Source organism: Acipenser ruthenus, chromosome 7 (assembly GCF_902713425.1).
Source record: "Acipenser ruthenus chromosome 7, fAciRut3.2 maternal haplotype, whole genome shotgun sequence".
In the NCBI taxonomy this organism is placed as follows: domain Eukaryota; kingdom Metazoa; phylum Chordata; class Actinopteri; order Acipenseriformes; family Acipenseridae; genus Acipenser; species Acipenser ruthenus.
Genome location: NC_081195.1, coordinates 27,614,004 through 27,640,257, shown reverse-complemented (window position 1 = coordinate 27,640,257; position 26,254 = coordinate 27,614,004). Strand labels below are relative to the sequence as shown.

At 48.4% G+C, this 26,254-nt stretch overlaps 1 protein-coding gene across 1 annotated transcript in view; it reads right to left on the bottom strand.

Annotated features, from left to right (window-relative positions):
- The window catches only part of LOC117416218 (zinc-binding protein A33-like), a 40,319-nt gene extending 23,890 nt beyond the window's left edge, over positions 1-16,429 (bottom strand). Inside the window, exons 1-6 of the mRNA XM_034027303.2 lie at positions 16,319-16,429; positions 12,897-12,986; positions 10,779-10,895; positions 9,943-10,059; positions 9,606-9,722; positions 1,765-1,881 (exon numbers count right to left, since the gene is read on the bottom strand). Coding sequence (XP_033883194.2) covers positions 1,765-1,881; positions 9,606-9,722; positions 9,943-10,059; positions 10,779-10,895; positions 12,897-12,986; positions 16,319-16,370 — 610 coding nt within the window. The 5' untranslated portion in view covers positions 16,371-16,429. The remainder of the gene's footprint in view (positions 1-1,764; positions 1,882-9,605; positions 9,723-9,942; positions 10,060-10,778; positions 10,896-12,896; positions 12,987-16,318) is intronic.
- Between the last annotated feature and the right edge of the window lie 9,825 nt (positions 16,430-26,254).

Here is a 26,254-nt window from a genome sequence, read left to right as displayed (position 1 = left end):
GATGAATTATACACTTGAGGCCTTCACCAAGATGGCCTCCTCTCACAGCCCCCCTTCACCAAGATGGAGTGTAAATTCCTCAGCCCCAGGGTCCTAAAACCCGCTCTTTCTGGTTATGAATGTACACTCCATCACTATATATATATATATATATATATATATATATATATATATATATATATATATATATATATACACACACAAACTGATGCACAATGAAAACGCAACAGTCTAAGTTTTACATCAATAGCTCATTGGCCACATACATAACGTTATTTACATTTTAAATAGTGAGCAGATAGGTTTGTTACTTGGGGTAACAAAATACTATGCTCAAGTCATGTGATTTCATAAAAACACCAGGCGCTCAGTGTTTAGTATTTGAGTTGAGTTAAAATTGCCAAAATTTGTTGATTAAGAATCTGTATAAATAGCCATTCAAAAAGACATGATTTTAATTAACGCAAGAACAGCGAAAGATATAACTATGCCCCGCTTGAGTAATGAAGATCGTATGGTTGCTATCGGCATGATTGAAGGCGACCTGTCTGTGAGAGAAGTTGCCCTGAGAATGAGCTGTTCTGCTTCAATAATCAGCAGACTAGTCCAGAGAAACCAGGAAACTGGCTCTGTGAGGGACAGGCCACGTCCTGGAAGGCAGAAGGTCACCACACCGGCCCAGGATCGTCACATCCGACTGACCCATCTGCATAATCGCGTAAAGACAACCGCGACCAGCCAACCTTCACCAGCTGGCGGCAGCTGCACAGTAAGAGCGGCGGAACATGCCACAGCAGTCTATCCAGAGGCTGCTCAGGTCTATGTGTCAACGCTGCCAGGATTGTGTTAATGCTCAGGGAGGTAATACCGTGTGGCGGAGTGTCCCGCCCCTATGTATTATTATTTGTATTTTTGTTTGCGGCACGGGTAAAAGCGCCGCATCTTTTATTACTTATATTTAAAAACCCCGTGAGGATGCATGACTGATCAGCTACTGATTATTTAACTAGCTGACAGTCATGCATCCTTACCAAACGCGTGCAGACTCTGGCCGAGGGGTAATAAGATAATTAACAACTAGTTAACCCCTCGGCTAGATAACCCCTAGGTATAAGAACCTGCAGCTGTCCGTTCTGGAGGGGTGGAGTGTACAGAGGAGAGTACGGGGAGAGAGCAAGAGCGAGGAAAAATAACATTTAAAAAAACGACTGCTAAACAGTCTTTGTTTATTCGTTTGGCCCTCGTGCCCTTTGGTTTCTGTTTTGTTTGTTTAAATCTTTTGTTTTGTTTTGTTTATTAATAAATTCAGCTGAGTGCCATAGCATTCAGCTTCACCCGCCCATCCATTGTTTTGGTTTCAGTTACTTCCTGGTCCGTGACGTCACCACACCTCACCACTGCGAGCCAGCCTGTCACATACCGATACTAACGTTCTAATGTTTTCATTTTGACAATGCGTCACGTTTTATACTGAAAACTTATCATGTTTTTTTTATGTGTATTTTTGTTCACATTTTCTGTGATTTTGTTTGATACCTATGTTTAAAATACTTGATTAAATCCATTAAACCTGTGAGTGTTGTGTTTCTTTTGTGCATCACAAGATCAATATAAAATTGTCATATCGTTGCCCACAACTAATAAATCATAAACAAATCTTAGATATGGAACCTCTTATAAAGGCAATGGTTTGAATGCTCAGGATTTCAAGTGTCAAACTCACCAACAGCCTGTGTGCTAATACAACTCAGTTTGAATATTTACCGTTGTTACAGCTTTCAGTGACACGCTTGTGGTTCTTCTGTAAATCTGAGTAGTTCTTTTCTGTGTCCTTCAGTTGAATCTGCAGTGCTGAATTCGTTGCTGAGAGACTTCTTTGAACTGTGAAACAAGATGGAAATCAGTGTTACATGCAGGTCACAAACATGTAGAACCCAAATACCAAAGAGGTGGTGTAGAACTAGAACAGGCTCACCACGAGAAAGACCTTGGTGTTGTTTTAGACTCATCACTGTCAGCACCCACACAGTGTGGGGAAGCAATCAAAAAGGCAAACCGAATGTTTGGGTATATACACCACAGTACCAAAAGGACATTGTGGTCCTGGAGGGAACTCAATGAACAACCAGACTAATCCTGGGTTTAAAGGAATGAGTTATGAAGAGATGGAGGAAAGAACGATAGGTTGCGGATGCAACCCCGGTTCCCTGAAAGAGAAAATAACCATCAAGGTATGGGATATTGCCGTCAGGCAGTAGCGATTGGCTGAGCTTTATAGCAAAGCTGCCGATAGGCCTCTGCGCGAGCTGCCACGCAAGCCCGCCCCCCTGGGAGCTTACTACACGCAGCGCGCAGAGACTCTCTTCCTCTTTTGCTCTTCAGGCCGTGAAGGCTTCCGGAGCGACCTCGCGGCTTGATGGGTATTTTCTCTTTCAGGGAACCGGGGTTGCATCCGCAACCTATCGTTCCCTTTCAAGTCGAAAATAACCATCAAGGTATGTGAACAGTGTACCCAAGCCGTCGCGAGGGAGGATTCTCGGCAGTAGGACAGACTTACGTCATGACGCAACTGCGTAGGCAATACATCTACGCATATGCGGAGCTGCGCCTCAGCGTCTATGCTCGCAATGACACCTGTCCTAAGGTGGAATAGTCAACACCATGTTGTCAACCACTCTATATGTCCGCATCCTGAGGCGTCATAGAGTGTAGCACAGATGCTCCAAATAGTGGAGCAGAGTAATCCAGTACGTTCAATCGGTAAAACCTCATGTAGGTATGTGGTGTAGCCCAACTGGCTGCCGCGCAAATGAAGAGGGCCCAGGATGTCGCCATACCCCTAGTGGAATGTGCCTTCAACTGCCCTGGTGGCGGAAGGCCTGCAGATTCATAAGCTAATTTAATAGCATCCACTATCCAATGGGAAAGGCGTTGTTTAGACAACGGCTGACCCAAAGTCCTAGAACCATGGCATATGAACAATTGTTCTGTTTGCCTCACAGTCGTTGTACGGTCAATATAACACCTCAATGCCCGCACGGGGCAGAGCATGTGTAACTGTTCTTCCTCTGGGGAAGAAAAAGGAGGAGGATGGAACGCCATCAACTCGACTGATTGGCTCATATGAAACGGGGATATGACCTTGGGTAAAAAGGCTGGATTTGGGCGCATGGTGACCTTAGAACCGTCTCCTGCAAAACGAGTACAAGAAGGATGCACTGACAGTGCATGTAACTCGCTCACGCGTTTTGCTGATACCACAGCCAGCAAAAACGCAGTCTTAATAGATATGAGCTTCATATCCACGCTGTGGAGAGGCTCAAACGGTGCCTTGGCAAGGGCTTCCAGCACCACATCAAGGCTCCACGACGGTAAACTGGTAGTTCTTGGAGGCCGCAAGCGTCTTGCGCCTTTCAGAAACTGAGATGCCAAAAAATGGCAACCAGGTGATAGTCCGTCAATGCGTACGTGGCAAGCCGAAATAGCAGCCAAATACACTTTAAGTGTAGAGGGAGACTTACCCTCGTCTAACAGCTTCTGCAGAAACTGTAATATCACTGCCATAGGGCAGGAGACCGGGTCATGGCTCTCAGCCAGACACCAACTCTGAAATAATTGCCACTTATACGTATATTGCGACCGAGTGGAGGGCGCCCTCGCACTTTGAATGGTCGATATAACCGCCGTCGAAAGCCCTAAGGCTGACAGGCGCTCCCGCTCAGGGGCCAAGCCCATAGCTGCATGAGCTTGGGGTTCGGGTGCCATAGCCCTCCTTGGGCTTGGGACAACAGGTCCGCTCGCAGAGGGAGCTCCCTCGGGCGACCGTGCAACAACTGCACCAGACTCGGGAACCATATTCTCCGAGGCCACCGAGGAGCGATCAGAATCACTGTCGCTTGCTCTACCCTGACCTTCTCCAAGAAGGCGGGAAGCATCGGAATCGGTGGAAATGCATATAAGAGCCCTGGCGGCCATTCGTGAGCCAGTGCATCGACTCCTAGGGGGCTGTCGAGGTCCCTCACCGAGAACCATAGGGGGCAGTGCGCGGTCTCTCGCGAAGCGAAGAGATCTACTTGCGCTATGCCGAACCATTCCCAAATGCGCTGTACCACCTGAGGGTGGAGACGCCATTCCACCGCAAGAGGACCTCCTCTGGATAGAAGATCCGCTGCATAATTGACTCTGCCCGGTAGGTGAACCGCACGCAGAGAGGTCAAACGCGGTTGTGCCCATAGCAACATCCGTGTTACCATCCGGTGAAGGCGAGGGGACCATAGGCCGCCCTGGCGGTTGATATACGCCACAACCGTGGTGTTGTCTGACTGCACTAACACGTGCTTGCCTAGAAGCACTGGCAAAAAGTGCCGAAGGGCGAGGTCCACCGCCCTGAGTTCCAGAGCATTGATGTGGGCTGACCTCCAGGGTCCTGACCACACTCCGCGGGTCCCTGAGCCGTTCCAGACTGCTCCCCAACCTTGGTTGGAAGCGTCGGTCGTGATAACCTCCCTTCGGAAGATGGGACCCAAGCGTACGCCCTGGCGGATGTTCGACGGAACTTTCCACCAGCGCAGCGCTTCCCAGCAGGTTCGGGATACCGTCAACCTGCGGTGTTTGTCTCTCCGCGGATGCAACGCGAAGGCATTGAACCAGGCCTGCAGAGGTCTCTGGTGTAATAAGCCCAAGGGAAGGGCTTGCGAGGCGGCAGCCATCAACCCCAGCATGGGCTGACACAGCTCCATGCTGACTGTTTCTCTCAACCTGAATAGGGAGAGACACCGCTCCAGCGAGGCAACTCTTTGTGTAGACAGGGTCGCTTCCATGGACACTGAGTCCAGATGCAGACCCAAGAATTTGGTCTGTTGGCTCGGCACGAGGCGGCTCTTTTCTGAATTGACCTTCAGACCTAGCCGCTGAAGATGGTCTGTAACCATCACTGTGTGCTGTGCCGCCTGCTCCTTCGACTGCGCGCAGACGAGCCAGTCATCCAGATAGTTCAGCAGTCGGACGCCTTGAGCCCGCAAGGGAGCTAGAATGGCATCCATACATTTCGAAAAGGTTCGAGGAGCTAGTGACAGGCCGAATGGAAGGACACAAAACTCGTATACCCTGCTCTGAAATGTGAAACGCAAATACTTCCTGTGACCCGGGCAGATGGGAACATGAAAGTACGCATCTGTCAGGTCCACGGTGGTGAACCAGTCGCCGTGTCAGATTGACTGGATGATGTGCCTGTGCGTAAGCATCCTGAACGATAACACCCGGAGGTATTTGTTCAGTACTCGCAGATCTAAAATAGGGCGGAGCCCGTCATCCTTTTTGGGCGCCAAGATGTATTTGGAATAGAACCCCTGGTCGATCAGAGCAGGGTCTACTTGTTGGATGGCACGCTTCCTGAGCAATGCCTGTATTTCCACATTCAGAGCTGAGGACTGAACCAAGTCCTTCACTGCAGTAACCACCACTCCCCGGAAGGGGGGAGGTTTTAACTGGAACTGAAGGGTGTACCCGGTGAATATAGTTTTGCGCACCCAGATGTCGTTGGGGCATTGTTGCAAGAACTGGAGCTGTGGGACAGTGTAGGGGTGGGTTAACAGCTGCCTGAAGTTTTCAGGGCTGTTTTGGCTGCGTTCGTTCGCGAGGGGCCTGGCCAGAGCCACAAGGGCATGGCCTGCCACCTCCTCTAGGGCGCCATCCTCCGCGCTGCGGTCTTACAAACGAGGGTTGGCCGCGCGCTGATGGACCTAAAGGGGAGGTCTTACTACCCCGTGGTTGCGCCACTGATGTTCCTGAGGCCACTTCGGTTTGAACGGCTTATTTGGCCACATTTTTGCCATTTGCTGCGACGCCTCCCGCGCCTTGACGGAGCGTTGCAGCATCTCCTCCACCGCCTGACCCAATGTGTGTCCCGGTGTGATTGGGGCATCCAGGAACGGGGCCTTGTCAGGTTCCTGCACTCTCGCTTGCGAGAGCCAGAGCTGCCTTCTGGCCACCACCAGAGATGCGATGCTCCTGCCCTGAGCCCGCGCGTTGAGCTTGGCCAACTTCACCAGCAGTTGACTGACCGTCCCCAACTCGCTTCTGAGGGCCACAGAAGGGCACTCAGGCAGGTCTCTAATGAGTGCTGCTTGGTAGACTGTCAGCAAGCTGGCCACATTTGACAGTTTGACCGCCTCCGTGGCTGCAGTGTACCCCTTCTTCAGGTGTACCTCTGTGGTCCTGCACTGCTTATTGGGGCATGCAGGATCTTTTGTCAGCCCCGATAATGTTTCACTTGCCCCTTGCATGTTAAAGGCTGAGGCCTTGCGAGAAGTCGCAGGGGCAGAGGCCGGAGCCCCCCAGGTGGACTGCACCTCCTTAATAAAGTCTGGGAATGGCGGAAGCATCCTGGACTGATGGGGCTGGGCTGAAGGCGACTCGAACAAGGATCGCCGTGGTAGTTCCGTCATAGGCCACTCGATGCCCAAGTGGCGGGTTGCTCTCTCCACCACAGACCACGTCGGGTCGTCGGTATCCAGCACCTGGAGCTCGATGTCCTGCTCAGAGATGTCTAGGATGTCAGATGCGTCTCTGGAGACTGCATCGATATCCCACTCCTTTAGAGGTTGCACTGGGAGGGCGACGACCGGTGCAGGTTGTGGAGGGGCCACTGGCTGGCTAGCAATGGGCCCAGTCGGTTGTTCTGGGACTGGGGGCACCACATTTGCTAGGGACATGAGGATGGACTGCTGTCCCATCATAACCTCCATAAACTGAGACATTTTGGAGGTTAGCTCCGCCACCCCCGACCTGTCTCTGTATCGCCTGTCCCGACGAGGGGAGCAAGAGCGTCCTCTCCGTCGAGGCGATCTGGAGTGCGACCTAGACTCCCGACGGGGGCGTACCCTACGAGGGGAGGGGCTGCTTTCCTGGGCGCGTCTGGTGGGGGACCTCTGACCAGCTGTTAGCTGGGAGGACGGGCTCCTGGAGAGCTGTAGCCGTCCTGGCGGCGTCGCCGTAGACGACGGCGGGGCAGAAATGGTGTGGGATGATCCCGAGGAAGGAGAGTGCCCACCCACTGCTTTCTTCGCCCTTTGGCGGAGGGTGCGTGCCTGGAAGCCAGCACAGAGATGACAAAAAGCCGTATCCGCCAACGCGGATGCGGCGTACTCTGGCCCCAGACACGTCACACAATCATTGTGCGGATTGCTGGCAGGCAGCTTTGCCTGACAGGTCACGCAGCGATGTAAGCCCGACATCGCCGTCGAGCGTGGCTCAACAAACGCCAAATGTGCGTCGAGCGCCGAAGCACCGAGCGTCGAGCACCTAGCATCGAGCACCGAGCATCGAGCGTCGAGCGCCAAGCACCGAGCACTGAGCATCGAGCGCTGAGCGTCGAGCGCCGAAGCGCGGAGCACCAAGCGTCGAGCGCCGAGCGTCGAGCACCGAAGCGCAGAGCACCGAGCACCGAAGCGCCGAGCACCGAGCGTCGAGCATCGAGCGCCGAAGCGCGGAGCACCAAGCGTCGAGCGCCGAAGCGCAGAACGTCGAGCGCCGAAGCGCAGAACGTCGAGCGCCGAGTGCCGAGCGCCGAGCGCCGAGCGTCGAGCACCGAGCGCCGAGCACCGAGCGTCGAAGCGCCGAGCACCGAGCGTCGAGCATCGAGCGCCGAAGCGCGGAGCACCAAGCGTCGAGCGCCGAAGCGCAGAACGTCGAGCGCCGAAGCGCAGAACGTCGAGCGCCGAGTGCCGAGCGCCGAGCGCCGAGCGTCGAGCACCGAGCGCCGAGCACCGAGCGTCGAAGCGCCGAAGCGCAGAACGTCGAGCGCCGAGCGTCGAGCGCCGAGCGTCGAGCACCGAGCGCCGAGCACCGAGCGTCGAAGCGCCGAGCACAGAGCGTCGAGCGCCTAAGCGTCGACCGTCGAAGGGGGTTGCGTCGAGTGCCGAAGCGTCGAGCAGCGACGCGCCGAGCGTCGCGCACCAACGCGTCGAGCACCGAAGCGTCGAGCGTCGAGCACCAAGTCCCAAGCGCGGAAGCGCTGCACCAAGCGCCGAGGCGCTGACACCATGCGGAGTGCGAGTACCAAGCGTTGAGACGCTAGCACGAGACGCCTAAGCGTCAGCTGACCCGCAGAGCAGAGTCGCTAGTGCTGGTACAGTGTCTGATGCTGATTAATACTTACCTAGATGCTTAAGGGAGTATGTGTTTGGTGGTCGTCTTCCAAATGGTGAAAAAAGGGATTTTTTTTTTTTTGTGGGACGCTGCAGCAACACTATAGTGCTTAGTGACTGTAAGGGCAGACCGTACAGCTACCACGCGGCAGGGATGGAACACACCGCAGTGGATTAATATAGAGGCTGCAGAGCAGGCTCCACACACACGCGGTCTAGCCAGAGGCAAGACCAATGCTGCAATGCGCGCGTGGCCAACGCAACGGCGTCGTAAACAAATATATATATATACAGATATATAATATAATACAAAAACCCCAAAACACACAATAACAATTATTAAATAATTATAGTAAAAGGAAAGACGAAGACCACGAGAGTAACAAAGAAACGCGATGCCGAAGCAAAGCGTGAAGGAATATATAATGTAATATAAATTTATATACACGATTATATAAACCGAAATACAAAATAATAATGAGTATAACTGAAATAAACTCGGAGAAGGGGCAAAAAACCAGCTTCTCAAGCCTAAGCTTAATGAGTACAGTCAGTCGACAAGCTCAAATGACCTACCGCTACCAATGCTGAAGACAAAAGAGGAAGAGAGTCTCTGCGCGCTGCATGTAGTAAGCTCCCAGGGGGGCGGGCTTACGTGGCAGCTTGTGCAGAGGCCTATCAGCAGCTTTGCTATAAAGCTCAGCCAATCGCTACTCCCTGATGGCAATATCCCATACCTTGATGGTTATTTTCAACTTGAAAGGGAACTGCATATATTTAGCCAAGAACAAAAAAAGAATTAGGACGATTGACGTGTTTGAAATCCTAAAAGGAGTTGATTAGCTAACCATAACCAGTACTTTAAGCACAGTCCAGAAACCAGGAGCAGAGGACACAGGTGGTAGTGGAGACAGACTTAGGACAGAGGGAAGGAGACTCGTCTTCACACAGAAAATGCTGATTGCTGAGGCTGAATCACAGGCATCCTTTAACTTGACAAAGTTTAGAGAGCAGTCGACTACTAGGAACTGGACAAGCATAGATAGGCTGACCGGCCTCCTCTCATTCATAAATAAAAAATAAATATTACAAAATCAAAGATTGCAGGAACACACAGACTGCTTCTATCATCCGTATGAAGCAGAGAGGATACCTTCATCTGCTTTTGTTTTCCTTATCTTTTCTTATATATTTTAATTAAATATGAGGGGACATGTTCTAATTGTTTTTACTCAAACCTCTAGAAGCCTCATATACATTATGTTTGGAATAGTTTTAGATCCTGTATTAGTTTATTGCAATCTGATTTGTTTCATTGGTTTTTTTCCAAACTAAAATATCAGAAGCAATTGCGCTTCCCATACTTTGTTTTCTTCACGTGTGCTCTTATAAAAGGGTGTCAAAGACACAATAACTGAAGTCAGTCACACTAATACAGCTTTTGGTGATAATATTTACCAGCAATCCAGCTTTCTGTTGTATTCTTTTGGTTCTTCTGTAAAGCAGAGTAGTTGTTTTCCATGTCCTTCAGTTGAATCTGCAGCGCTGAATTATTTGCAGAGAGGCTTCTTTGAACTGAGAAACACAATAAAAACCAAACAGATTCTCTTATTAAGACTGAACTTGTGAAATCTCATTTCTGTGACTGGTGGTAGTGACAGCAACCTTACATTCTCAAGCATTCCTGACTGCTACGATATCGATGTAAAATTATCATATCGTTGCCCACCACTAATAAATCAAGTCAAACTTACCTGCAGCCTGTGTGCTAATACAGCTCAGTTTGAGTATTTACCATTGTTACAGCTTTCAGTCACACGCTTGTGGTTCTTCTGTAAATCTGAGTAGTTCTTTTCTGTGTCCTTCAGTTGAATCTGCAGCGCTGAATTATTTGCTAAGAGGCTTCTTTGAACTGTGAAACAAGATGGAAATCAAACAGTGTTACATGCAGGTCACAAACATGTAGAACCCAAATACCAAAGAGGTGGTGTAGAACTAGAACAGGCTCACCACGAGAAAGACCTTGGTGTTGTTCTAGACTCATCACTGTCAGCACCCACACAGTGTGGGGAAGCAATCAAAAAGGCAAACTGAATGCTTGGGTATACACACCACAGTACCAAAAAGACATTTTGGTCCTGGAGAGAATTTAATGAACAACCAGACTAATCCTGGGTTTAAAGGAATAAGCTACGGAGAGATGGAGGAAAGAACTGCATATATTTAGCCAAGAACAAAAAAAGAATGAGGAGGTTTAAAATCCTAAAAGGAGTTGACTTAGCTAACCATAACCAGTACTTTAAGCACAGTCGAGAAACCAGGAGCAGAGGACACAGCTGGTAGTGGAGACAGACTTAGGACAGACGAAAGGAGACACGTCTTCACACAGAGAGTGCTGATTGCTGAGGCTGAATCACAGGCATCCTTTAACTTGACAAAGTTTAGAGAGCAGTCGACTACTAGGAACTGGACAAGCATAGATAGGCTGACCGGCCTCCTCTCATTCATAAATAATAAAATATTACAAAATCAGATTGCATGAACACACAGACTGCTTCTATCATCAGTATGAAGCAGAGAGGATACCTTCATCTGCTTTTGTTTTCCTTATCTTTAGGTGATAATATTTACCAGCAATCCAGCTTTCTGTTGTATTCTTCTGGTTCTTCTGTAAAGCAGAGTAGTTGTTTTCCATGTCCTTCAGTCTGTTCTCCAGCTCTGAATTATTTGCAAAGAGGCTTCTGTGAACTGAAAAACAAGATGTAAATCAAACAGCTACCCCTTTTCAAGACGGTCCAATTATTTGACCTTCCTTATGTAGCCTCATGACTAATACCTGATTCCTCCCCATCTCTGATGCTTGTGTTGGTTTTATGTGTTTTGTTAACTCAATTATCTCCATTTATAACTCTTATAGTTCCCAGAATTAAAATATTACAGCCAATCAGTAAAATGTAAACCCTTTTATTTCATCCCAACACAGTGGGTTACAGGACTCCAGTATACAGAAAGAAAACACAAGCAGTTTATTTTAGCAGTTGCACAGACTGTAAATGCATCAGCAATCTAGTACAGAGAAAAAAATACAGTTACCTTTCTCTGGGAGAGCGGAGGCACACGGAGGACACTGGAGCCGATGGATCTCCTACCACTGCTCAACTAATCTATCCCTAATCCACTTCTTATATAAATTTTCACTAGGTGACCTTGGGACCTAAACTCGTTTATCAGCTTAATTACAACTTATTTACAGCTGTTTTTTACAATTGGTATTTACAGCCTATGTTAGTCCTCTGCTCTGTTTCTTCAGGGCACTGTTGATAGTTTCTGTGATGAACCGTCTATATTCCTGAGATATGGTGCAATTGTTTCACATCCCCTCTAACTCTCTTAAACTGCTTTCTGGGGAGTTGATTACTAGGCACTGCTATCTCAAGATTATTTTGTGACAGCTAAACTGAGGACAGAGAGCATATGTGCAATAATATTAAACCCATAACATTTCACTCCTTAAATTCACTTTCTTACACTTGCCTCTTTGAACTGAAAACAATAAATAAAGCATAATGCTTACTGAGAGTCTTTGAGCAGCCACATACTACAATCAAATGCAAATCAACAAAACTATATACATAAGAACCAGAGCTGGCACAACATGAATACATGAGGAAATAATGAAAGAGGAAATTATATAAACCAGTCATGCATGAGAAGGGCAGCCAGGGCAGCAGAGCCTGACCTCCATGCCTCTATAGTGGAGAGGGCAGCAGAGACTGACCTCCACGTCTCTATAGTGGAGAGAGCAGCAGAGACTGACCTCCACGCCTCTATAGTGGGAGAGAGCAGCAGAGACTGACCTCCACGCCTCTATAGTGGAGAGGGCAGCAAAGACTGACCTCCACGCCTCTATAGTGGAGAGAGCAGCAGAGACTGACCTCCACGCCTCTATAGTGGGAGAGAGCAGCAGAGACTGACCTCCACGCCTCTATAGTGGAGAGAGCAGCAGAGACTGACCTCCACGCCTCTATAGTGGAGAGAGCAGCAGAGACTGACCTCCACGTCTCTATAGTGGAGAGAGCAGCAGAGACTGGCCTCCACGCCTCTATAGTGGGAGAGAGAGCAGCAGACTGACCTCCACGCCTCTATAGTGGAGAGGGCAGCAAAGACTGACCTCCACGCCTCTATAGTGGAGAGAGCAGCAGAGACTGACCTCCATGCCTCTATAGTGGAGAGAGCAGCAGAGACTGACCTCCACGCCTCTATAGTGGAGAGGGCAGCAGAGACTGACCTCCACGCCTCTATAGTGGAGAGGGCAGCAGAGACTGACCTCCACGTCTCTATAGTGGGAGAGAGGGCAGCAGAGACTGACCTCCACGCCTCTATAGTGGAGAGAGCAGCAGAGACTGACCTCCACGTCTCTATAGTGGGAGAGAGCAGGAATCTGGCTTTATTTTAAAAAATCAACAAACGAAAAAGCATAACAGAGAAAACAAAAAAGAAAGGAAGAACCACTAACTAATGTTGCAAATTATATAATTTTAAATAAACCAAAAACATTATTTAAATAATATTGGTCAAATTAATCATTGTCCACAGCAAATAGTCTGGACCAGCATTCCAGCTGATGAAACATGGGCCCTCTGCATCTCTATATACTTGGTCCATTAGTATATGCAGTAAGTGTCCTGGTGTCTGCAGCATTGAAAGCATTCTGACATGCCCTCCTCCCTCCAGTAGCTCAATACTTACAGATGACTCCGAGCTCGATGACCACTGACAGGATCCACAGCACTGCCAAGGTCACTGCAGCACACTTGTAGGACCGTGGAGGAGGTGGAGCTGGAAATACAGATTTCAGATACTGTTTATAATGTAGAATACATACAAACTTCTGGAACTAAAACTACCAATTACCTGTCAGGTAGTTTTTTTTTTCTTCTTCTCTAAAATGTCAACCCTTCCCAAAATACTACTATTCTATAAACCGCTGTAATGTGTATTTGAATAGAGCAGTAACCCTCTCAGCATGCAGGCTCTGACTGTGTATTTGAATAGAGCAGTAACCCTCTCAGCATGCAGACTCTGACTGTGTATTTGAATAGAGCCGTTACCCTCTCAGCATGAAGGCTCTGACTGTGGCAGCAGCCTCGTAAGATCCGCCTGTCACTCATGGCAGTGACACGGAGAGGTGGGGAAGAGGGTGTGTTGGTTTTCCCTCTTTCTGAGTGGCTGAGAGGCGGGCCTTGGAGGATTGCTAACCCTGTAAGATAACGCTCTGTTGTTCCCTCAGCCTGCCCCTCTAAGACGAAATGAGCCAGCTGGCGGAAGCTCTGCTGTCGGACCGAGCACAGCCGGAGAAGAACGAGCACAACAACTAATTAATTAAAAAGAAAATGAATTTTTAGGAGCGGGGAAAAACTTGGGCAGAACCCCAAACAGTACGAGCAGGTTGAGGGAACAGGTGAGCATAGAACAGAGACCCGGGCCGTGTGGATAGCGATGGTCGGGGTAACGCTGCCGAGTGCAGCACCTTTATTTTGTAGTTTTATTTTCCCTTTTTCTTTTGCCTTTTGTTTTCATTATTATTTTTGAGTACTTGTATGTGCACTGGACTGTATACCAGTATTGGTAACCCTGTGGTCCTGTTTTCAGTATTCAGGCCATGGACAACAGCGCCCTGAGTGACGTTACAAATGGGGCAGCAGTGTGGAGTAGTGGTTAGGGCGCTGGACTCTTGACCAGAGGGTCGTGGGTTCAATCCCCGGTGGGGGCACTGCTGCTGTACCCTTGAGCAAGATACTTTACCTAGATTGCTCCAGTAAAAACCCAACTGTATGAATGAGTAATTGTATGTAAAAATAATGTGATATCTTGTAACAATTGTAAGTCGCCCTGGATAAGGGCGTCAGCTAAGAAATAAATAATAATAATAATACAAATAAAGTTCCTCTGTGTCAGTGAATTGCCCACCACCCTTCCATAGCAAGGATACATTAGAAGTCAATGCAGTTTGATCTTTGCAATGTAAAAACATTGAACAGTGTTATGGTGCCACCAATCCCTGGGACTCCTGTAAGCAAGTTGACTATTTACCCCTGTATCGGGATGCCCATTCCTTCAAGTACAGTAAGGGAGGCTCTGGCTATTGTAGTGAATAAGTAGTTTGGCTAACCAAAGCAATGGGTGATAATGAGCCCCAGAAACTAGATTACACTGCAGCAATTATCTACACAGGGTAAGAGTACAGTGATTATCTACACAGGGTAAGAGTACAGTGATTATCTACACAGGGCAAGAGTACAGTGATTATCTACACAGGGTAAGAGTACAGTGATTATCTACACAGGGTAAGAGTACAGTGATTATCTACACAGGGTAAGAGTACAGTGATTATCTATACAGGGTAAGAGTACAGTGAATATCTACACAGGTAAGAGTACAGTGATTATCTGTTGCATATTAAAGTCACGTTGCAGTCAACAGCACACTGCTTAATTTAAAATCTCGTGTGATTTCAGTTGACTCCAGACTAAATGTAATTTTACATATTTTTATTGCCATTCGTGGATTTATTACTATGCAACCAAAACAAAGGATTTTAGGCAGGGCCTGCTTTGAAGTACCAAGCACATTCGAAATACGTTAAAAGTAATGGAGACGGTTAAATTGCAATGGGAAGTTTTGTTTTCAAGAGATCAGCCTGAGGGGGAGAGCGAGTGTGTCGCTTCCATTGACACAGTCTACACAGGATGAAGAAACTGGGCCAAGTATACAAACAGCGAGGCTGTGAGAAATGATCGTCAATCCTTCGCTTGCACATCAGGGAATATTAAACAGTGAGGTGATGAGTTTCTAACTAAATACATGAGATCATTTAAAATGCTTTCAAACAAACTGAGCTCCTCTACCTGTTAACTTAAATGTATTGCAAATGATCTGAAACCAGTTGCGCCGTAATTTCAATAATGTTTTTTGGATATTGTAGCAACCTTAATACAGGGTGCCAAGACATTTAGTATGGAAGAGTTCTGAGAGGGTAAAATAATCAACAAATGTACCACAAGCAACAATGGGGGCACAACTAGGATTAAGCAATTTACTTACACTAGACATCCATCCAAATATCTGAACACCATTTAGACACCTATGAAAATCTGGATCATTGTGCTTGAGCAAAAATAACAAATCTACCAGTCTATAGTTTTACACTAGGATTGTCATGAACACGACATCAATACAATGCAATAATAATCATCACATAATACCACTGATCATGAACACGACAGCAATACAATGTAATAATAATCATCACATAATACCACTGATCATGAACACGACAGCAATACAATGCAATAATAATCATCACATAATACCACTGATCATGAACACGACAGCAATACAATGCAATAATAATCATCACATAATACCACTGATCATGAACACGACAGCAATACAATGCAATAATAATCATCACATAATACCACTGATCATGAACACGACAGCAATACAATGTAATAATAATCAACTAATACCACTGATCATGAACACGACAGCAATACAATGCAATAATAATCATCACATAATACCACTGATCATGAACACGACAGCAATACAATGTAATAATAATCATCACATAATACCACTGATCATGAACACGACAGCAATACAATGTAATAATAATCATCACATAATACCACTGATCATGAACACAACAGCAATACAATGTAATAATAATCACGTAATACCACTGATCATGAACATGACAGCAATACAATGTAATAATAATCACGTAATACCACTGATCATGAACACGACAGCAATACAATGTAATAATAATCACATAATACCACGGATTTCTGTTAAAACTTTTTTCACTTATGGTTATGCAGTAAACTTACATTTCCAGATTTTCGTTGAAATTTTATTTTAAATATTGCACAGATTAGCATCCTCTTCCCCTGAACAAATACATTCCACTGCCATGCATACATACAATACAATAGTTTACCCATCTTTGTATTCAAATTTGTAAAAATATATTCCACTGCCATGCATACAATACAATAGTTTACCCATCTTTGTACTTTGTACTCAGACAGTTATTTTTAACAGTGGCCAAAATGTTTTCAATAACATGATTTTACAGCAGCACTAATAAACTCACTAATTACCTGTGTCTTTGACAAGTTGCTGCTTCCCCGGTCCCATCATATACAGCTCCATAGCAAGTGCTCTTACTGAAGAGAGAGAGAGCCTGGTCTGATCTGACAGGGAAGTCTGAGTGTTTTTATAAACTAGAATTCGGGTGTGAGATCATAGTGGCTTCCTGAATTGAACCCTTCTCTCAAACCTATTTAAACTGAGGTAAACTGGGTTAGTTTTTGCTGACCCAACTAAACCACCGCATCCTCTCAAAAACCAAGCATGCGAGTGAAGATCTGCACACCGCCACATCCTCTCAACAACCAAGCATGTGAGTGAAGATCTGCACACCGCCACATCCTCTCAAGAACCAAGCATGCAAGTGAAGATCTGCACACCGCCACATCCTCTCAAGAACCAAGCATGCGAGTGAAGATCTGCACACCGCCACATCCTCTCAAGAACCAAGCATGCGAGTGAAGATCTGCACACCGCCACATCCTCTCAAGAACCAAGCATGCGAGTGAAGATCTGCACACCACCACATCCTCTCAAGAACCAAGCATGCTGAGTGAAGATCTGCACACCACCACATCCTATCAAGAACCAAGCATGCTGAGTGAAGATCTGGACATTGTGACGTCCTCTCAAAAACCAAGCATGCGAGTGAAGATCTGCACACCACCACATCCTCTCAAGAACCAAGCATGCTGAGTGAAGATCTGCACACCACCACATCCTCTCAAGAACCAAGCATGCAAGTGAAGATCTGCACACCACCACATCCTCTCAAGAACCAAGCATGCTGAGTGAAGATCTGCACACCACCACATCCTCTCAAGAACCAAGCATGCGAGTGAAGATCTGCACACCACCACATCCTCTCAAAAACCAAGCATGCTGAGTGAAGATCTGCACACCACCACATCCTCTCAAAAACCAAGCATGCTGAGTGAAGATCTGCACACCGCCACATCCTCTCAAGAACCAAGCATGCGAGTGAAGATCTGCACACCACCACATCCTCTCAAGAACCAAGCATGCTGAGTGAAGATCTGCACACCGCCACATCCTCTCAAGAATCAAGCATGCGAGTGAAGATCTGCACACCACCACATCCTCTCAAGAACCAAGCATGCTGAGTGAAGATCTGGACATTGTGACGTCCTCTCAAAAACCAAGCATGCGAGTGAAGATCTGCACACCACCACGTCTTCTCAACAACCAGTCATGGTTTTAGAGCTTTTATCCTCATCTGTCACTGGCAGGGGACAGAATCTGTAATAACAGTGCATCACACAACAACACTGCCTGGTACTCATTCAGATCTGATTAGAAAATATATAAAATGTCATAAAGCAGACAAAATACGTTTCTGGTCGATGGCTAGAAAAACAGGACAGATAATAGAGGTGAGAAGAGATGGTTCACAGTATAAAGATGGGCAGTGAGCAGGGATGGTTTACAGTATAAAGATGGCAGTGAGAAGGGATGGTTTGCAGTATAAAGATGGCATTGAGAAGGGATGGTTTGCAGTATAAAGATGGGCAGTGAGAAGGGATGGTTTACAGTATAAAGATGGGCAGTGAGAAGGGATGGTTTAGCCTCTAATAGAATGATGGCAGTGAGAGAGATAGGGTTAGGATGGGTTAGTGATGACAGTACAATTTTCGATTTTAGTAAGAACAAAATACTTTGGAAACCTTGCACTTTCTATAAAATGTAACGTGTCAAAAAAGGAAGTGAAGAAAGTACATTCGCAGAAACTAACTGATTACTTTGATATAATGCAGCGCTAAGCTTGTTAAGAGACATTTGATTGTTGCAAGCTATTACAGTTTTTCTCAATTGCTAAAGCAAATTTCCTGAAACAATTAGCTCAATTCTCAAAACAGTAACAAACACTGAAACAGACTCCTCATTTGCAAAACTACTGACACACTTATCTGGTTAACAGACAAAATGCAAAAGACTAAACCCTCTATATGGTTCACTTAATGCAATTTCAGTACTGGAATACAAGCTTCATAAGTGAGTGTCTTGTTTTCAAAACACACATATCTGTATGCCATTGCTCACAATTACTGCTCATTACCTTAAATAAACATTCCACACATGGAAATGCACATTTCACAATGTATCAATCTATAATCAAATGTCACTCATGCATACAAGGTTGATGTTACAAATGGGGCTGACACATGGAGCAGGCAGGACAAGATGGGCAAGTTGATGGACGTGGTCGTGGATGATGATGTGAACAGAGGGGTGATCGTTGTCGTGGTCATGGTATTAGACACAGAAGACAGCCAGCCCGGGTGAGACCACAGGGTAGTGCTGTAAAATATAAAATCTGGGCAACAGCTGTGGACCATGTCATCAACTGCGGTATGACAATGAGGGAAGCAGGGTTGGAAGTGCAGTATAAAGATGGCAGTGAGAAAGGATGGTTTACAGTATAAAGATGGGCAGTGAGAAGGGGTGGTTTACAGTATAAAGATGGGCAGTGAGAAGGGATGGTTTAAAGTATAAAGATGGGCAGTGAGAAGGGATGGTTTAAAGTATAAAGGTGGGCATTGAGAAGGAATTGGTTATGTGTATAACATACATGTAATTAAACATCTCTTTTTGATGACACAATTTTTAGATTTTAGAAAGAACAACAAACATTGCACTTAAAAAACATTCAAAATAGTTTTCCAGTTAACTCTAGAAGCCCTGCAGCAGTCATTTTGGTGGTTTTTGGTTTTAAAATGTCATTTTCTCCAGTCGTGTAACACATATAGGGCTGTGCGTTTGTGTACCTTTCTGTCTGTATGTATTAAATATTCTGACAAAGCATGAAACACGAGAGTGCAGAAATAAAGGAGATATATTACATTATACCTAAAAGTCCCGGAAGCAGTCACATTGACGGCCACACAGAAAACAATTGTATTGTGATTATACAGAACAGTATTCTACTTTATTATTTTTATTTACCAGTCTGCATGTGTTTAGCTGTAATCAGATTAGTCTCTACTCTCTGCCTGAGTGAATCACTGACAGTCTATTGTTTTCAATCAGCCTTTAGAAGGCTGGCGCCTGCTTGCCAGCTGTGCTTTTTTGGTCAGTCAGTTAGCATCGGAACAAGTGAAAAAAAGATACCAGAGACCGTGGAGTTTTACAATGCAACAAAATGTGGAGTTGATGTTTTGGATCAGATGGCACAGAAGTATTCTGTGAAAGCTGGCTCCCGACGGTGGCCTGTTCATGTGCTTTACAATGTATTGGACCGAGCAGCCATCAACTCCTGGGTACTTTACAAAGAATGCACGGAGAAGAATTTACCAAGGAGAGAATATATGAATGGCTGATGTGGCTGCGGCCATCAGACCTAATAGTTTCTGGCACAATAGGAGGGTGACCTACGATCCCTGTTGAAACAGGGAGAGGCAACCCTGGACAGCTGCAACTCTGTTTTCTGACAAGTATGCGCACATCGTAATGGAGTCCAGCCGGAGCCCCAAGTACGAAGTGCACTGCACCGGTGTAAGCCGACTCTTTGCCTCGTTAATGGTGAGACCCAGCCTCGCCAGATGCTCTGTCACGACCGCCGTGTGGGCCAGTGCTTCCTCCCGCGACTAGGAACAGATCAACCAGTCCTCGAGGTAGTTTAATACTCTGATCCCCTGCAGCCGTGAAAGGGAGGAGGTCCCAAGCGAAACTGGAGCACGTAACCGTTTTACACGGTGGCGAGCACCCAGGAGTCTGAGGTGCAAGCATGCCAGTACTGCAGATGTTGTGCTGAAAAGGGGATCTGGGGCCACCTGCCTTCAGGGGCCCTGCTGGGGCTGCCGAGGCTGAGGCGTGGCAGTTTGGGGAGGCTGTCTAGGCGCTGGCATAGTTTATTTAGATTTCCAGAAAGCTTTTGACAAAGTCCTACGTAAAAGATTAATTCTTAAACTGAATGCAGTAGGGATTCAAGGAAATGCATGCACATGGATTAGGGAGTGGTTAACATGTAGAAAACAGAAAGTACTGATTAGAGGAGAAACCACAAAATTGAGCAACGTAACCAGTGGAGTACCACAGGGATCAGTATTAGGTCCTCTGCTATTCCTAATCTACATTAATGATTTAGATTCTGGTATAGTAAGCAAATTTGTTAAATTTACAGACGACACAAAAATAGGAGGAATGGCAAACACTGTTGCAGCAGCAAAGGTCATTCAAAATGATCTAGACAACATTCAGAACTGGGCAGACACATTGTAGCACTGTTGCTACATATGTGGGTGTAATTTTCACCCACCTGTCTTTTTAAGTAAAGGCAGTAGCCTGGCCAGGCCAACCTATAAAAACTACATTTCCCAGTATTCATTTCTTTCTTGCTTTCACCCCATTGGTCCATTCAAATTTTCATCCACCACTCCTCTCACACAGTCAATCTTCACCTGTCTCTTATTTCTCTGATTAGAACATAAGAAAGTTTACAAGCAAGAGGCCATTCAGCCCATCTTGCTCCTTTGGTTGTTAGTAGCTTATTGATCCCAGAATCTCATCAAGCAGCTTCTTGAAGGATCTCAGGGTGTCAGCTTCAACAACATTACTGGGGAGTTGGTTCCAGACCCTCACAATTCTCTGTGTAAAAAAGTGCCTCCTATTTTCTGTTCTGAATGCCCCTTTATCTAATCTCCATTTGTGACCCCTGGTCCTTGATTGTGGGGGGTTGGGAGTGTGGTTTTTTTCTCCTGTAGCTAGCACCCTGGTGGGAGAGTCTGTCTACCTTTTGTAACCTAATCTTTATACTGTTAGCTACATATTATTCTTTAGCCTTTATTTTTCTTGTTGTCTGCTGCTTTAGTTTATTGCCTAGTTACAGTTTTTTGCTTAATTAGGTAGGGTAGTTTCTTTTGTGTTTTTTGCTGGAGGGTGTGGTTGTATGTTTTTGTGCATCTGTTCTGGACTGTTTGCAACCTCAGTTTTCATCAAACCTCCATTTCATTGCTCTCAATGTTTTTCATCTCATGAAGTCATCTACATCATCGTTCACGTTCATCCCAAGTAATTAACTGGACTTCAATACCGGTTTGGTGAGCTCTTTCCATTGACTTGGTCATCGTTGTTTTTTTTTCTTTTATAACTTTTTGGGACTTCCTTACTATTTTGTTGATTTATATTTTGTGTTGTATTGTTTGTTCATTCATTCATTCTGTATATTCATTATCCTCCGTGTCAGTAATTGTTAATTTGTTGTGGATATATTCTACAAGCTCTGTTGTGTATATTCATTTCTAATCTGTTTTCCTGGGTTTGTTTTCACTATATTTTCTTCCATGTCACTCTGTCCCTAATTTAGTTGGTTTTCTACTGTAATTGTTTAGTCTGATTCTCTTTGTCAAGCTTTGTGTTCCATGGAATAAACCGGTGTTTGTTTAGTTAAATTGACGCATTGTGACAACCCTGTTTTACTGTCAGTCACCCTTACTGACTTATTTAGTTTTAATTATTTGGCCAGTAGTATCTCCTAAGGGAGGACAGTACAGTTGCCTATCAACTGTGCAGGGTGACCGTTACAACATGGCAAATGACATTTACAGTATTTCTCAACCACTAACTCCCTTTTTTGGAAACTATGGTCAAAGATATCTAACGCATGACATCATTTTTCAATTTCTGAAACATTTTCAGAACGTCAACCCCTTTCTACTCTTTGTACATGAATAGCGTATCCTTAGCACTGTTTTGCACAACTCTTAACACAAATGTCATCAGTGAATACAAGCTTCACTTGAGAATGCTGTGCCTACAAATTGTTCACACATTGTTTGCAATTTAAGGAAATGAGTTCCATTTGTGTGAATTGTTTCAGCGACTGTGCAGCACAATAGCACAAAATACTTAATCGATCAATCAGCCCAAAGCCATCTTGTGAACAGGCTGGCTGTAGAGGTGACGTCAGGCCAGAAAGAAACACACAGACAGGCAGTAATTGCAGTGAAACTGAGACGCTGCGGCGCTCAGTGTTTTATTACACACAGAAAATAAAAGTTTGAACAACACAGAACACGGCACTTGAGGCCAAAATAAATAGACAAATGTGACAGGAATGGCTGAGGGTCTGACGTCACGGCAGAAGAAGGCACAACAAAACAAAAAACGTATGGTGCAGATTTAAAGAATCCAAAAATAAAATAAATATTTAAACAAAAGAACACTTGCTCACAGAGCAAAATAAAAGGGTAAACAAAAACAAATCACGAACACTAAATCAACAATAAATAATAAGTAGACCATACAGGTCAGGCTGGGCAGTCGCTGTCACTGTTCCTGTATGTTATTTTCTTTTAGTTTCGCTTTTAATCTCCGTCTCGCTCTCTCCGCACCTACAACACCCACCCTGAGTGCCGAGAGCTGCAGGCTTTTTATATCATGGCCGAGGGGTTTAACTAATTAGTAAATCATCCTATTACCCCTCGGCCACAATCTGCACGGGTTTATTAATTATTACTCCTGGCAGAGGACGAGCACCGATCTCGCCTCTGCCAGGACACGTTTTAAAAATAAACAAAAACAATAACAAACATACGGCGCTCGCCGTCATGTATACAATACAATAAAAATAATACAAAATAAACACACTGCACAGGGGCGGAGGGGGAGACCCCAATCTAAAAATAAATAAACAATGTACAGGGCTGCTCGCCCTGTTACATATCCCCCCCCTTGTGCGAAGCACACATGGCCCCAACGGCCACCTCCCCCCTCAGTCTCAATGTCCCGGAAGAGGGGGAAGCAAGTTGTTTCCGGGGGGTGGCCATGGTGGAATCTCCGGCACCCCCAAATTCTTCGTGGCCGGCAGCTCCCTCTTCCGGGGCTCCCTCCACACTCTCTCCTGCCGCGAAAGTGCGGCTGGGGGAGCTGGTCTCCTGACCTTCCCCCTCCTCTTCATGGCCAGCAGGTCCCCTCCGTGGGACTCCGACCACACAATCTCCTGCCACGAAAGTGCGGCTGGGGGAACTGGTCTCCTGACCTCCCCCCCCTTCTTCATAGCCGGCAGTTCCCCTCCGTGGGGCTCCGACCACACAATATCCTGCCGTGAAAGTGCGGCTGGGGGAGCTGGTCTCCTGACCTCCCCCCCTTTCTTGATGGCCGGCAGCTCCCCTCCGTGGGGCTCCGACCACAGTGACGGCAGCGGACCCTCGGGTGGCGACGGCAGCGGACCCTCGGGAGGCGACAGCCGCGGACCCTCGGGAGGCGATGGCCGCGGACCCTCGGGAGGCGACGCAGGACCGGCAGCAACCCTAGGAGATACAAGAGAGACACAGGCGACCCTAGGCGATGCCGACGGCGGGAGGGGAGCCCCTGGCCATGAAGGCGGCAGCAGGAGCTCCACTTCTCCCAATGGTGGTGGTGGTGGAGGTTGAGGTAGCTCCTCCTCCTCTCCTCTTGACAGTAAAGGCGGCAGGGGCTCCTCCTCTTCTGGCGGCCAAGGCAGCAGGGGCTTCTCCTCTTCTGGCGGCCAAGGCGGCAGCGGCTTCTCCCCTTCTGGCCGAGGCGGCAGGGGCTCCTCCCCTTCAGGCGGCCAAGGCGGCAGGGGCTCCTCCCCTTCAGGCGGCCAAGGCGGCAGGGGCTCCTCCCCTTCAGGCGGCCAAGGCGGCAGGGGCTCCTCCCCTTCAGGCGGCCAAGGCGGCAGGGGCTCCTCCCCTTCAGGCGGCCAAGGCGGCAGGGGTTCCTCCCCTTCTGGCGGCCAAGGCGGCAGGGGCTCCTCCCCTTCTGGCGGCCAAGGCGGCAGGGGCTCCTCCCCTTCAGGCAGCAGGGGCTCCTCCCCTTCAGGTGGCCAAGGCGGCAGGGGCTCCTCCCCTTCAGGCGGCCAAGGCGGCAGGGGCTCCTCCCCTTCAGGCGGCCAAGGCGGCAGGGGCTCCTCCCCTTCAGGCGGCCAAGGCGGCAGGGGCTCCTCCCCTTCAGGCGGCCAAGGCGGCAGGGGTTCCTCCCCTTCTGGCGGCCAAGGCGGCAGGGGCTCCTCCCCTTCTGGCGGCCAAGGCGGCAGGGGCTCCTCCCCTTCAGGCAGCAGGGGCTCCTCCCCTTCAGGTGGCCAAGGCGGCAGGGGCTCCTCCCCTTCAGGCGGCCAAGGCGGCAGGGGCTCCTCCCCTTCAGGCGGCCAAGGCGGCAGGGGCTCCTCCCCTTCAGGCGGCCAAGGCGGCAGGGGCTCCTCCCCTTCAGGCGGCCAAGGCGGCAGGGGTTCCTCCCCTTCTGGCGGCCAAGGCGGCAGGGGCTCCTCCCCTTCTGGCGGCCAAGGCGGCAGGGGCTCCTCCCCTTCAGGCAGCAGGGGCTCCTCCCCTTCAGGCGGCAAAGGCGGCAGGGCTTCCTCCCCTTCAGGCTGCCAAGGCGACAGGGGCTCCTCCCCTTCAGGCGGCCAAGGCGGCAGGGGCTCCTCCCCTTCAGGCGGCCAAGGCGGCAGGGCTTCCTCCCCTTCAGGCGGCCAAGGCGGCAGGGCTTCCTCCCCTTCAGGCGACCAAGGCGGCAGGGCTTCCTCCCCTTCAGGCGGCCAAGGCGGCAGGGCTTCCTCCCCTTCAGGCTGCGAAGGCGGCAGGGCTTCCTCCCCTTCAGGCTGCGAAGGCGGCAGGGCTTCCTCCCCTTCAGGCTGCGAAGGCGGCAGGGCTTCCTCCCCTTCAGGCTGCGAAGGCGGCAGGGCTTCCTCCCTGTGACAGGATGGACCGAGGTTTGAGACTCAGAGACAGTTTTAAAGTTGAAAAAGAAAGTTTTTAATAAATAAAAATACAAAATAAACCAGCACAAGGGCCAAACAAAGAGATTTAAACACAAAATAAACACACAAAACAAAAACTTACAAAATAAAGTTTCCAGGCTGGGCGTTGCCTTCACTGGAACAGAAAAACACCACATACAAACACACTCTTGCTTCTAGAACTCTCTTCTCCTCTCTCTCCTAGCCAGGGCCTCTCCCCTGGCTTTTATCCCCTGTGGCTGGAGCCCAATTATTCAATAATTACTGATTAGTCAATTAGGGCTCCAGCCACATTCTCACATGTTTTTCTGGCAGGGAGGAATTTTAACCCCCTCCCTGCCAGTCCCAACATTGATCATAAAGACGGGGCAGTACCCCGTCACATATCCCCCCCCTTGTGCCAAGCACAACATGGCCTAAATGGCCACCTCCCCCCTCAGTCTCAGTCCCGGAAGAGGGGGAAGCACAGTGTCCATGGGGGTGGCCATGGTGGGACGTCCGGCACCACCCAATTCTTCGTGGCCAGCAGCTCCCTCTTCCGGGGCTCCGGCCACACACCATCTTGCCGCGAAAGTGCAGCTGGGGGAACTGGTCTCCTGACCTCCCTCCCCCTCTTCATGGCCAGCAACTCCCCTCCGTGGGGCTCCGGCCATAGTGTAGCGACCCCAGGCGAAGCAGGATCCCTGGCAACCCCAGGCGACGGCAGCAGCAGCGGACCCTCGGGAGGCGACGGCAGCAGCAGCGGACCCTCGGGAGGCGACGGCAGCAGCAGCGGACCCTCGGGAGGCGGAGACGGGAACGGCGGCCCGGCTCCCTCTGGTGGCGGACGCGGGAACGGCGGCCCGGCTCCCTCTGCTGGCGGAGGTGGGAACGGCGGCCCCTCTCCCTCTAGTGGCGGAGGCGGAAACAGCAACTCGTCTCCCTCTGCTGGCGGAGGCGGGAACAACAACTCGTCTCCCTCTGCTGGCGGAAGCGGGAACAGCAGCTCGTCTCCCTCTGCTGGCGGAGGCGGGAACAGCAGCTCGTCTCCCTCTGCTGGCGGAGGCGGGAACAGCAGCTCGTCTCCCTCTGCTGGCGGAGGCGGGAACAGCAGCTCGTCTCCCTCTGCTGGCGGAGGCGGGAACAGCAGCTCGTCTCCCTCTGCTGGCGGAGGCGGGAACGGCAGCTCGTCTCCCTCTGCTGGCGGAGGCGGGAACGGCAGCTCGTCTCCCTCTGCTGGCGGAGGCGGGAACAG